Source organism: Pangasianodon hypophthalmus, chromosome 16, assembly GCF_027358585.1.
Source record: "Pangasianodon hypophthalmus isolate fPanHyp1 chromosome 16, fPanHyp1.pri, whole genome shotgun sequence".
Taxonomy (NCBI): Eukaryota; Metazoa; Chordata; class Actinopteri; order Siluriformes; family Pangasiidae; genus Pangasianodon; species Pangasianodon hypophthalmus.
In genome coordinates this window covers 24,748,567-24,761,066 of record NC_069725.1, presented here as the reverse complement: position 1 = coordinate 24,761,066, position 12,500 = coordinate 24,748,567, and the positions used below count along the sequence as shown (strand labels likewise).

Genomic DNA, 12,500 nt, shown 5'->3' with positions numbered 1-12,500 from the left:
ACACACACATCATATATACACACATCATATATACACACATCATACACACACACATCATACACACACACATCATACACACACACACACATTATACACTCCTAAACGGCTTTCTGTTGCCCGTGTAGTGCGGTCTGTGGGGTGCAGACGTTACGTTTGGCCCTGTGTAGTGCAGGTGTGTATAAAGCGGTTTTTAGCCTAACTTTGGCTCTGTTTCCATAGAAACAGGCGTATAGAAGGTCAGTGGAGTCTCACACACGCAGCAGCTCGCGTTAAAGTTCAGAGTAAAGTTCACTTTAAGTTTGTGGTTAATTTTGTTGTACAGTTTGTGTTAGTGTACAGTGCACAGATGTCAAACCTGAAGGTTTTAGTAATAAATCTCATGTGAGGATGGTGTGTGTGTGTGTGTGTGTGTGTGTGTGTGTGTGTGTGTGTGTGTGTGTGCAGGCGATCTACGTGTATCAGAAAGCTGCTATTCTCAGCATGATGAGTGAAGACGAGGTGAAGAACACTGGGGAGGACATTGTGGACTTATTCAGGTAAAACACACACACACACACACACAGCCCTTCCAATCTCATTTATTTACATACACTCACATCTAATATCCTCTGTGTGTGTGTGTGTGTGTGTGTGTGTGTGTGTGCAGGCAGGTGGAGGGGCTGAAGCAGCGATTAGCCGGGAAGTCCATCCCCACTGAGAAGTTCGCGGTGAGGAAAGCTCGCCGATACTCAGGAGCCAAACCTGTCAAACTAGTCATCCCTGCACTGGTGAGACACACACACATACACACACACATACACACACACACACATACATTAGGTGATTGGGACTCTCTGTTAAATCCTGTGTATGACTAATAATGTGTATTCCTGTTTGTACAGCAGGAGATAAGAGCGTGTGTTTGTGTGTGTGTGTGTGTGTGTGTGTGTGTGTGTGTGAAATTCATTCACAGTCATAATCACTGGAACATAATTATTTACACTATGTTGCAGTAATTACACCAAGTCACTAACTGTTTCCTGTGAGTTTGATCTTTAAAGAGGCTATTAAGTAATTATTGTGACAGGAAGTGATGTAACAGGAAGTGCTTTCCTGTAACAGGAAATGATGTACGTGTGGAACGGGTTCGCCATTGTGGGGAAGCAGCCGGACGCCACAGAGGCTTTACTGATCACTATAGAGAAAGCAGAGGAACAGCTGAGGAACAATCCCAGTGAGTGTATATATATATACATACACACACACACACACACACACACACACACACACAAACTCTCTCTGTCTCTCTCTCACACACACACACACACACACACACACACACACACACACACACAAACTCTCTCTGTCTCTCTCTCACACACACACACACACACACACACACACACAAACTCTCTCTGTCTCTCTCTCACACACACACACACACACACACAAACTCTCTCTGTCTCTCTCACACACACACACACACACACACACAAACTCTCTCTGTCTCTCACACACACACTCTCTCACTCTCTCTCTCACACACACACACTCACACACATACACACACACACACTCTCTCACTCTCTCTCTCACACACACACACACACACACTCTCTCACTCTCTCACACACTGTGAAACTAAACAATTAAACCAAAACCACTGATTCTGAGTTATATCTCTGGTGTCTGTGTGTGTTTGTGTGTATGTGTGCGTATGTGTGTGCGTATGTGTGTGTGTGTGTCTGTTTATGTGTGTATGTGTGTATGTGTGTGTGTGTTTGTGTGTCACAGAGCCCACAGAGTATCACACGGATGACGAGTGTTTGGTGCAGATGTTGAAGGGTTTGTGTCTGAAACATCTGGGCAGGTTCCTGCAGGCGGAGCTCTGCTACTCACAAGTCATTGCAAGGTGTGTGTGTGTGTGTGTTACATACAGTCAGGATGTTTGTGTGTGGCCTATACTGAAGTGTGTGTGTGTGTGTGTGTGTGTGTGTGTGTGTGTACAGTGAGAAGAGGATTCGTTATGATCATTATTTGATCCCTTTCACTCTCTATGAGCTGGGTTTACTCTACAAACTGCAGGGAGATGTCGCCAAGGCAACCAGATACATCGAAGACGCCAAGTGAGTACACACACACACACACGTGCACACACACACACACACACACACGCATGCACACGTGCACACACACACACACACACTCACACACGCACATACACACACACTACTAGTAATTTAATTACAAGTTGTTTTTTTATACAATGATACTTTTATAACAAATATTAAAAAATAAATTAATTAAATAAAAAGTGAACAAAAAGAAATTAAATTTAATACATTTTTAAACAAGAACTAATAATGTGCTGAATCCTATAATTTCATTGTTAAAATCATTTCAGTAAAAATAACAGATTACTGATAATTATTCAGAATTTTGTAAAAGTAAAATAAAAGTTTGTATTAGTTTTTTAAATGACTTACGGCATGTTATATTTTATTCTACTGTTATGTTTTAGGTTTTATATTAAACACCATTTTGATTAATTTATTTATTATTGATGTTAATAATTCTCAGCAGATTAAAATAAAATAATAATTAAATTTTAATCTGTTTTTTATGAATGAATATAGGATGAATTATAAGGATTACTCGATGGAGTCTCGGCTGCATTTCCGCATCCACGCAGCGCTGAACAGCCTGAAAGGTACTCCGGTCAACTCGCCATAGCAACGGGCACGTCACACCCTGACCTTTGACCTTTACGATGGGAGCGACATCATCCTGATCATCACAGTACTGTAACGAGTGACGAGTAAAACGTTCGTCTAGAAAAACACACCAAAGTGCTTTTCCTCTTCTGTGTATTAGCAGAGAGGAGACGTTAGAACACACACACACACACACACACACACACACACACACACACACATGCTTGTACCTCAGCAGGTCAAAACTTGAAATGGGGTTTAGTTGTTTATAGAAATATTATATAATTAAGGGAGAATGGTGTATAAATTTTATTTAATTTTCTTTTTATCTTCTATTTTTTTTTTCTCATGAGCAAAAATGAAAAAATCAAGCAAAATCCAACATGGCTGCCTTCGTCTTGTTCTAGTTAAAGCTGCAGTATGAATTTTTTAAAACCTTTTTTATGCTTAAAAATTAGCATTGAGAAGCATTTATGAGTCGGTTCTGCTCTCTGAGTGGGCGGGGCTTCCTCACTCACCTGTCAATCACAGTAACACTAGCCAATCATTGGTGCTTGCAGCAGTTCGAAAAGATGCGATGTTTTCACGCTCTCGGATAACTAGCTCAGCTAGCAATTAAACCTTCGACTATGGAAATGTGGCTGCGACTAAATTGACTGAATTCGTCGTACGTTTTTCGTACGTGGAAATTAACGTAACGTGTTTTTACTTTACATTCTCCACAGGAGAGGAGCACGTGATGTTATGAAAAGATTTCACTTGCAGTAACACATTTACACCAGAGATGTCACCAAATCACTCAACGCCCCAAAGTTACATACTGCAGCTTTAAAGTTTTTTTTTTTCTGGTGATTAAAATGAGTTATTTTTAGTTTAAGTTCTAGCACAGTTTAGACAATCATAAAGCTTCGGTTACTGACGCTGTGCTGATGCCGACGTCTGATCAAGAACAGCTCCGTGCTTTTCCATTGGTTCTCTTCATCGCCATGACAACTCATAGAGCAGTTCAAATGATTTGCATAAGACACATGTGAAACAGTATGGCGAGATGTTGGAATATTGAATATTATTATTGAAGGAAATAGCTGAATTAATCGTGATGATTGTTATTAGGACACGCCCACAAATGATGACGTAATAGCTGCGACTCTTAACCTGGTGGAAGTGGGAGGCGGTTCATCAGCGCAGTATCGCAGAAAAACTGTTACGAAGAATATTTACTCAAATCTAAAATCCAAGATGGCTGCTTTCAGGATCTTTTATTGTTTTATTCACACCAAACATTTCTGTTTATGTGTGTGTGTGTGTGTGTGTGTGTGTGTGTGCATTCTCACCCCTCTGTGTGGCTCACTGTATGGTGTTTAATATTTTATTGCGTACCTTTTAAACGAGCCTCACTGCATCATTTCAGCTTTGCGTACTTTACGTTTGTGTAAATTATATATATATATTTTCGTAATGCTGTGTGATGAGATGAGATGCAGTAGCGCAGAGTTTACGCTGATCATCAGTTACACGATACATATCACGGTATTATCACAATATTCTCATCACCATAAAATCTGCACAGCGTCTTCTAAAGGTCCTGATTCGTCAGGAGAAATCCATCCCATAATACTCAGGCTCTGGAGCAGATCAGAAATATTATTTATTCTAGAAATTGTTTCTATTATTTATTCTAGGAATTCTGAAATTGTTTATTTCATTAGAAAGGAAATGTTACATTTCTTTTGGTTTGGATTAGACACAAAATCATACACGTGAAAGTATAGATTTATAAGATCAGACACGGATTCATACGTTTAAAAGTTATTACTAATGAAAAGATTATAAATGTAGATAAATTACAAATTATAAACTTAAAAGATTAGACTTTAAATGTATACATTAAGAAGATTAGACACAAAACTGTAGAATTGTAAGATTTGGCCTGTTCTAGAATCAGAAAATTCAGACACCAAAGGATAGAAGATCAGACGTAAATTTTTAAATTGGAAAATTAGACAGAAAATGAAACTGAGGAACATTAGATTTTAACTTTCTCAGATTTGGTACGTTATAGAACCGAAAAATTAGGCAGAAATTTATCCTTCAGATTATTAAAACATAACGATATGTTTGGAAGATCAGATTTAGATTCAGTTAAGATCCTGAGGTTTAGATGATTTTGGAGATTAGATTCTGAAGGTTACAGTCAGCTCCAAAATTATTGGCACGCTTGATAAAGATTAGTTTAAAAGAAAGGTTATGAAAAAAAAGTCTTTGTGGTTAATTAGCTTAATCTCGCACTGAGTATACATGAGAGAAATCTAACCTTTAAATGATGTAAATTTATTCTACAAAAAAAATTACAATTATCAATCAAAAAAAGTAATAAAACCTTGTGTCACAATTCTTGCATTGATAATTCTGGAGCTGAGTGTAGATACACATTTACCGCAACACTGTCTCAATGTACTGGCTCATTAATATTCATGATCTCACCTCATCCAATCACTCGCCAGCTCTGTGTACTGGCTCATTAATATTCATGATCTCACCTCATCCAGTCACACTCCAGCTCTGTGTACTGGCTCATTAATATTCATGATTTCACCTCATCCAGTCACACTCCAGCTCTGTGTACTGATTCATTAATATTCATGATCTCACCTCATCCAATCACTCGCCAGCTCTGTGTACTGGTTCATTAATATTCATGATCTCACCTCATCCAGTCACACTCCAGCTCTGTGTACTGGCTCATTAATATTCATGATCTCACCTCATCCAGTCACACTCCAGCTCTGTGTACTGGCTCATTAATATTCATGATCTCACCTCATCCAATCACTCGCCAGCTCTGTGTACTGGCTCATTAATATTCATGATCTCACCTCATCCAGTCACACTCCAGCTCTGTGTACTGGCTCATTAATATTCATGATCTCACCTCATCCAGTCACACTCCAGCTCTGTGTACTGGCTCATTAATATTCATGATTTCACCTCATCCAGTCACACTCCAGCTCTGTGTACTGGCTCATTAATATTCATGATCTCACCTCATCCAATCACTCGCCAGCTCTTTGTACAGCTCTGTGTACTGGCTCATTAATATTCATGATCTCACCTCATCCAGTCACACTCCAGCTCTGTGTACTGATTCATTAATATTCATGATCTCACCTCATCCAATCACTCGCCAGCTCTGTGTACTGGCTCATTAATATTCATGATCTCACCTCATCCAGTCACACTCCAGCTCTGTGTACTGGCTCATTAATATTCATGATCTCACCTCATCCAGTCACACTCCAGCTCTGTGTACTGGCTCATTAATATTCATGATCTCACCTCATCCAATCACTCGCCAGCTCTGTGTACTGGCTCATTAATATTCATGATCTCACCTCATCCAGTCACACTCCAGCTCTGTGTACTGGCTCATTAATATTCATGATCTCACCTCATCCAGTCACACTCCAGCTCTGTGTACTGGCTCATTAATATTCATGATCTCACCTCATCCAGTCACACTCCAGCTCTGTGTACTGATTCATTAATATTCATGATCTCACCTCATCCAATCACTCGCCAGCTCTGTGTAGAACGGTAATAATAATAATAATAATAATAATAATAGTAATAATAATAATGGGTTTAGACTGATTGTTATCTCTCTTTTATTCTCTCTCTCTGTCTGTCTTTAGATGTAAGGCAATATTCAGGTACATCAGGAGGAGTTTCTCTCGATCACTTTGTTGTGACATGAAACATGAAAAAAGAATAAATAAAAAAAAAGAATTTAGTATAAATTTAATCATAAACTATAATGTAAATATATACACGAATCTCTCCATTGCTTTACTATGCAGATTGTATACGCACATATTCATAAAAATAAATGTACAATATCCGTTACTTTAAGTAAAACACGCTAAACAAGCGATCTTAGTTTTTTTCCTCAAACACCAGCACATATGACATGAAGCTCCTCCAGCAAGCTGACGGCTTTTACAAAGTGCTGCTGCTGACGAAGCTGCAAAAAAGTTACATTTAAAAAACAAAAACACGCTGAGTGATATCACATGCGTTTTTTGTTTTTTAATCGCTGACCAATCAGGTGGCAGCTCAGGGAGAAAACAAAAACAAGCAGTACAGTGCGGAGTGCGAGTCTCATGACACAGGGCTGTACTCACATTCGCAACTTAAGTCCAAAAGTTAGGAAAGTTCCAGGAAAGTTGCTGGTATTCAGAGTTGGGTTACGCGGCTGCTTGAGTGGAATTTCTGAGCTCCGCTTTCAGATTATTAAAATCACCTGCGCGTAGTTCACACCTCCGCGGCTTCAGATTTTTCTTGAGTAGAAGTGTCTGAGATAACGGCGTCTAGACCACCTTTAAACTGCTCGCTCGTGTCGATATCGCAGAAGAATGTGTTTAAGTTCGAGGTCAGAATCACTCGTACCTCAGACGCGGCTCTATTTTAGACAAACTCCGCTCCGTGTACGTCATTCTCTCACGTAACTCTCTGAATATTAACAAGTCTGTGTGTAGTTTCCTGACTGAGCACTTACCTCAACTCTGAGTGATTATAAACAGACTTATGAGATGGTAATTCAGAAATTCTGCAGTCATTCAAAATGGCTCAGTAGTGGGCGGAGTCTGAGGCACCCGCTGATGACATCAGACAGCAGTGTTTGGCTAAAAGAAATGTCCTTCCAGGAACATGTTCTACATGAAAGTATCAGTAGCAGAGCAGAACACTGAGAGCGGTTCTACATCGCCTGCGTCCGACCCTTTCTCCATCAGCCGACTCCTGCTAATTTGCATATAATTTGCATATCAGACGCCGCAGACTCCTAGTTGCCTTGTGTTTATTCCAGGTGAAGCTCCGTGTACTGTACGGCTGGTCGATGCGATGAGAAGAATAAATATATGAATAAACAGATGTACAGATAGATGTATATATCGCTACGCAGGACAGAGTTTTATTTATATCAGCGTTTATGTTGTGTGAGTGTGATCAGAAAAGTCACACCGAGGTCACATGATCAACCCGTTAGCTATGAGAACGTAAAGAGACGATACACCACAGAGAAGTAGTTCTCGACTCGATTATCGGAATAATACCTCCATCTCAAACTGCACACTACGATGATTTATACGATTTATAGGAATTCCAGTCTACACTCTACTGTACTAAATAGTGCGCAGGTTGTCTTTACTAAGGCTTTATCCCAAAACACACACTACACTACTAACTAGTATGCTATGAAGGTTCATTTTTAGGAGTATGACTCTATCCTAAACAGCATACTAGCATACTAAATAGTGTGCGTGTGTGATTCTGTAGGATTGAGGCTGCGTCCTGAACCTCAGTAAACCACAGTGTGATGGGGTTTATACAGGATTAAGGCTGCATCCCAAATGCATACTGCTGTATTAAATAGTGGGCAAGTGTTAAGGTATAGAGTCATGCAGAAGAGGGTGTGTAGGCTGTTAAGTAGTGTGTAGTGCAGTTGTTTGTGGTTTGGGACGCAGCCCGAGTCTCTTCATGATAGCGTCTGATTTTATGTTTCTCACTCATCACCACTCAGCCTGCATCTTTATTTCTTTACAACATTTAATTATTAAATATTAATTATTAATGATAGTACAAAGTATAATGATATAAGTACAAAGTTGTTTTCTTTTTACATGTATTTGTTCACATTTTGATTCTGTATGTTTTTTTTTATTTCAGTTAAACACCAAATGTTGATCAGAAAATGTGTAAAAAAAAATCGAATAAAACACATCATAGAAATATACCTGTTGAGCCAAGTTGCAAAAGTTTGTACACCCTTACGACAAAAATAAAGAAGAATTATAATTTAGAGCAAGAAGAAATGTAGTGTTTTTGATTTCACACCTTTTTCCTTCATTATCACAGTCAACAGAAATGCTCAAATAATCTATGTTAAGATATTATTAATGAATAAATAAAACAAATCTACGTTACAAAAGTTTTTGCCCCCTTTCTGATTGTGATGTGACTATTCTCTGTGCGTTTTAAAAGATATTTTCTGCTATAATCAATCCTTATTTCTGTAACACACTAACACGTGTGTGCTTGTAAGAAAATGTTTTGTATTTTACTGTTTATTATTGTTTATTACTGTACAGTTTATTATTGTTAGTAGTGTACAGTGAGAGGTGAAGCCTTTATTCTATACATAAACACTAGCATACTGTTTAGTACTGTAGTATGCTGCTTGATAAATTAGTCCTATAAATTAAACCTAAGTTAATTAATTACACACACACACACACACACACACACACACACACAGTTTGTCTGCTTTATTGTGTGTTATGTGATGGAATATTCCAGTAAGGTCGTCGGTGTGTATTTACAGAAGTTAATGATTACTGAAGGTCTGTTTGGGGAAATAAAGACTCGGGGTTCAGCTGGATAAAGGACAGAGAGAAGACGACAGAGAGGAGAGATAGAAGGATATAGAAGGATATAGAGATAGAATGATGAGGATTACACTCGTTCTTCTTCTCTCTGTCCTCCTGCTGCAGCTCGGGTGCACGGTGAGTCCTGACATCTTTATTTATTATATTTATTAAGTGTAACACTAGTGTGTACAATAAACACAAAGTCTATGAGTCCACTGATTTAAAATCTACAAATTTCAATGTAGATTTTAGATTGTAGCTGATTTTGTGTTTTATTATCATCCATAAAATAAGGCTGTTTTTAAACACTCAACTGTGCAAAAATTAATATTTTAAAATCTGTTAGCTGCAACTCAGGAACAGAAGACGAAGTCCAGGTTAGACATCACGTTTGTTTTGCAGAAAAAAACTTGGCCTGCTCAAGAAAACCTTTTTTACACTGTGATAAAAATATAATGTTACAGTAAAAAAAACCAAAAAACCACACCATGTTTACACAAGTTTAAGCTCAAAATATGACTTATAAGGTGCATGTGTTATTGGTTTTTGCTCATTTTCATGATAATTTACATGGTTTGGGATGAAATGCAGCTGAGAAGGATCTGCGTGTGTGAGTGCATGATTGTGTAACAATGACAGCGATGATGAAAAGTCAATATTCACATAAACGATCTGCTCTTCACTCTTTATTGATTAATGTGGATGATTCACTAAAGTGAGATTGAGAGAGATTCCCAAACTAGGGGTCATGTGATTTACAAATGAGGTTTCTCACCCACAATCTCTTCTTTTGTTTTATTCTTTCAAATTTATATTAGAATGTTGTTTATTGCTGATGTATGGGTTTGAAGCTGGATGTGACACACAAAAGCTGTGCGAAGACACGCAGGTTTACTCTTGCCAGTAGACGTGTAAGCCAGTGCAGGGAATGTTCCTTTGGCTTTTACTCACTTACGTTATATGTTACTGACCTGATAAAGTGTTCAGATGCTTCAGTAATCCTAAACTGTAAATCTGGAATTTTAAAAAAGAATGTAGAGTGGTGAAAGCTTGTAGAAAATTCACAATGGCCATTTGGGGTCTTTTATCCTAAAAGTTCAGGACGCACTGAGCTACAGATGGATGAATCAGTGAATCTTTTAATCGTGACTCAGATTCACTTCCCTGTTGTTCAGCGAATCAGTATTTGAATCAGTGAATCTTATGGTCATGACTGAGATTCGTTCAGTGAGTCAGTGAATGTTTGAATCAGTGAATCTTTTGTTCCTAATCAGTGCATACAATACAGCTGGGCTTGGTGTGGAAATATTTATCTACACCACAGCGCTGTTAAATTCTGCACTCTGATTGGTCGGAAGGTGTTGATTAGTTTTCTATAACAGCAGCTCTGACATTAGTGCAGGTTTATATTAATGCGCTGGGTCTAATATGCTATCGTTTCTATAGTAACAGCTCATTCACAGGGACGTGTACACCGGACGCTCCACTGATAATAAACAGAATTTTAAAAAACGTGTAATCGTTGATATGGTGAAGTTTTCTGTAAGTGTTTATGTAATTTCTGGAAGGAGTCTCCAGTGTCAGCGCTTTGTAACAGTCAGAGGTAAAGCTGGAACTGTAAGTTTTCCGACATCTTCAGGACAGAGGAGTTTACGCTTCTTTGCGGTTTCTCAGTAACATGCGGAACAAGCTGTGTTTTTTTCTCTTATTAACTTGGAGAGAGAATAAAAAGACGCTGGTGAGGGAACGAGTGTTTATAGCTGCTATAACGTAAGCGACAACAGGAATTAACTTGTTTCACAGACTTTAAATGTAAATATAAACAGATAAAAAGTATAGCGTGTTGTTCTTGAATAAATAAAAATTGTAATTGTTGGTAAGTTGCTGTGGTGTAAGAGGAATAAAACACCTGGGGACGTGCTGTTCGAGGAAAATAATCAACGTTCAGGGTGATAACAGTAACAACACTTCATCACACCGCCATTAAATATTGACAAACTTTGTAGTTTTAGAAATTAAACACCTGATTAATAATGAAATTAAGACTGTGTATGTGTGTGTCTGTGTGTGTCTCTGTGTGTGTCTGTGTGTGTCTGTGTGTGTCTCTGTGTGTCTGTGTGTGTGTGTGTGTTCAGGAGCGACAGCCGGTGAGTTTAACTTTTATTTTCGTTGTTATTCATCTCAGTTGGAGTTTGATGATGACTTTAATTTGTGTAGCGCTTTTTTACTAAAGAGGAAATGAACACAACACAAAGCAATACGCAGAGATACAGCAATACGTTCATTATCAGATTTCCACTTTGCTCACGTGATATCAAAAAATATCATATCATACTAGTACAAAAAATCACTAGCTAACAGCCAACTAACATTAGAGAACTTTAAGAGCATCACTCCGTAACCATGGCAACATATAGATAAAACAGTACAGCTAACAACTTAGCTAAAGAGACTTACTATTAAAGTTACTGTAAGCATAAACGCTAACAGCTCACAAAACGTTAGCTACGACACAGCTTAGCTAGTTAATGAAACATAATTAGGAAAAAATATTAAAATGATAATAAATATACACTTTTACTAAATGTGTAAGAGTGAAATGAGTGTGTGTTACAGCAGAGTGTGTGTTTAATTGCTTATGTGTTTATTTTGGCGGTTTGGGAGAAGAAGTTCACAGACGACGTGCCCAGTCAAGATGCCGTGACTGAACAACATGCCGTAGGTTTTACTTTCTGTTTTAAATTAAAAAAAGTAAAGCAGAGGTTTCTCATTAGTTGACAGTAAACGATGAGCCGAGGTCAGATGAGTCCGATGTTTATATTTTGTCTGATAAAACCAACATTCGCCATGACAAAAATAAAAAAAATAATGGTCATTAACTTTCATTTTTTTGAGTTACATGAACTTGTATTATTTATTTTTCTTCAAATAGCAAAGACTTAAATCACTTAAAACCGCCCTTCAGGATTTATTTACACAATGAAACATCAGCTGCACCTGATTAAAGGTGCAATAGTCAATTTTTTTTTATCTTACTTGTATGTATAACCTGGAAGATATGTAGAATATGAAAAGAAATAATAAAAATGTAAAAATGAATGCTTGATTGTGTTCAGATGGGCTTCCTGTCCCCCTTTTTTTTTCTGTGTTCAGAAGGTTCACCTGGAACAGGTAGTAGAAGACCCACCGGTGAGTGTAACTTTTATTTTCGTTGTTATTCATCTCAGCTGGAGTTTGATGATGACTTTAATTTGTGTAGCGCTTTTCATTCTAAAGAGGAAATGAACACAACACAAAGCAATACGCAGAGTTACAGCAATACGTTCATTATCAGTTTTCCACTTTGCTCACGTACATATAACCTGGAAGATATGTAGAATAT

The 12,500-nt window shown here is 38.0% G+C and overlaps 2 protein-coding genes across 3 annotated transcripts in view; both read left to right on the top strand.

The window, feature by feature from the left end:
• The window catches only part of LOC113530579 (tetratricopeptide repeat protein 39B), a 20,144-nt gene extending 11,440 nt beyond the window's left edge, over nt 1–8,704 (top strand). The window contains exons 14-19 of the mRNA XM_034312203.2: nt 445–536; nt 647–767; nt 1,102–1,213; nt 1,774–1,891; nt 1,989–2,105; nt 2,616–8,704. Coding sequence (XP_034168094.2) covers nt 445–536; nt 647–767; nt 1,102–1,213; nt 1,774–1,891; nt 1,989–2,105; nt 2,616–2,712 — 657 coding nt within the window. The 3' untranslated portion in view covers nt 2,713–8,704. The remainder of the gene's footprint in view (nt 1–444; nt 537–646; nt 768–1,101; nt 1,214–1,773; nt 1,892–1,988; nt 2,106–2,615) is intronic.
• Nucleotides 8,705–9,148: 444 nt separating this feature from the next.
• cfi (complement factor I) overlaps nt 9,149–12,500 on the top strand; it is a 10,466-nt gene continuing 7,114 nt past the window's right edge. Inside the window, exons 1-4 of one of the 2 annotated variants that reach the window (XM_026921395.3) lie at nt 9,149–9,253; nt 11,254–11,265; nt 11,786–11,836; nt 12,272–12,307. In XM_026921395.3, the coding sequence (XP_026777196.3) occupies nt 9,194–9,253; nt 11,254–11,265; nt 11,786–11,836; nt 12,272–12,307 (159 nt within the window). In that variant the 5' untranslated portion in view covers nt 9,149–9,193. The remainder of the gene's footprint in view (nt 9,254–11,253; nt 11,266–11,785; nt 11,837–12,271; nt 12,308–12,500) is intronic. The other variant, XM_053240508.1, reaches the window with a different exon arrangement.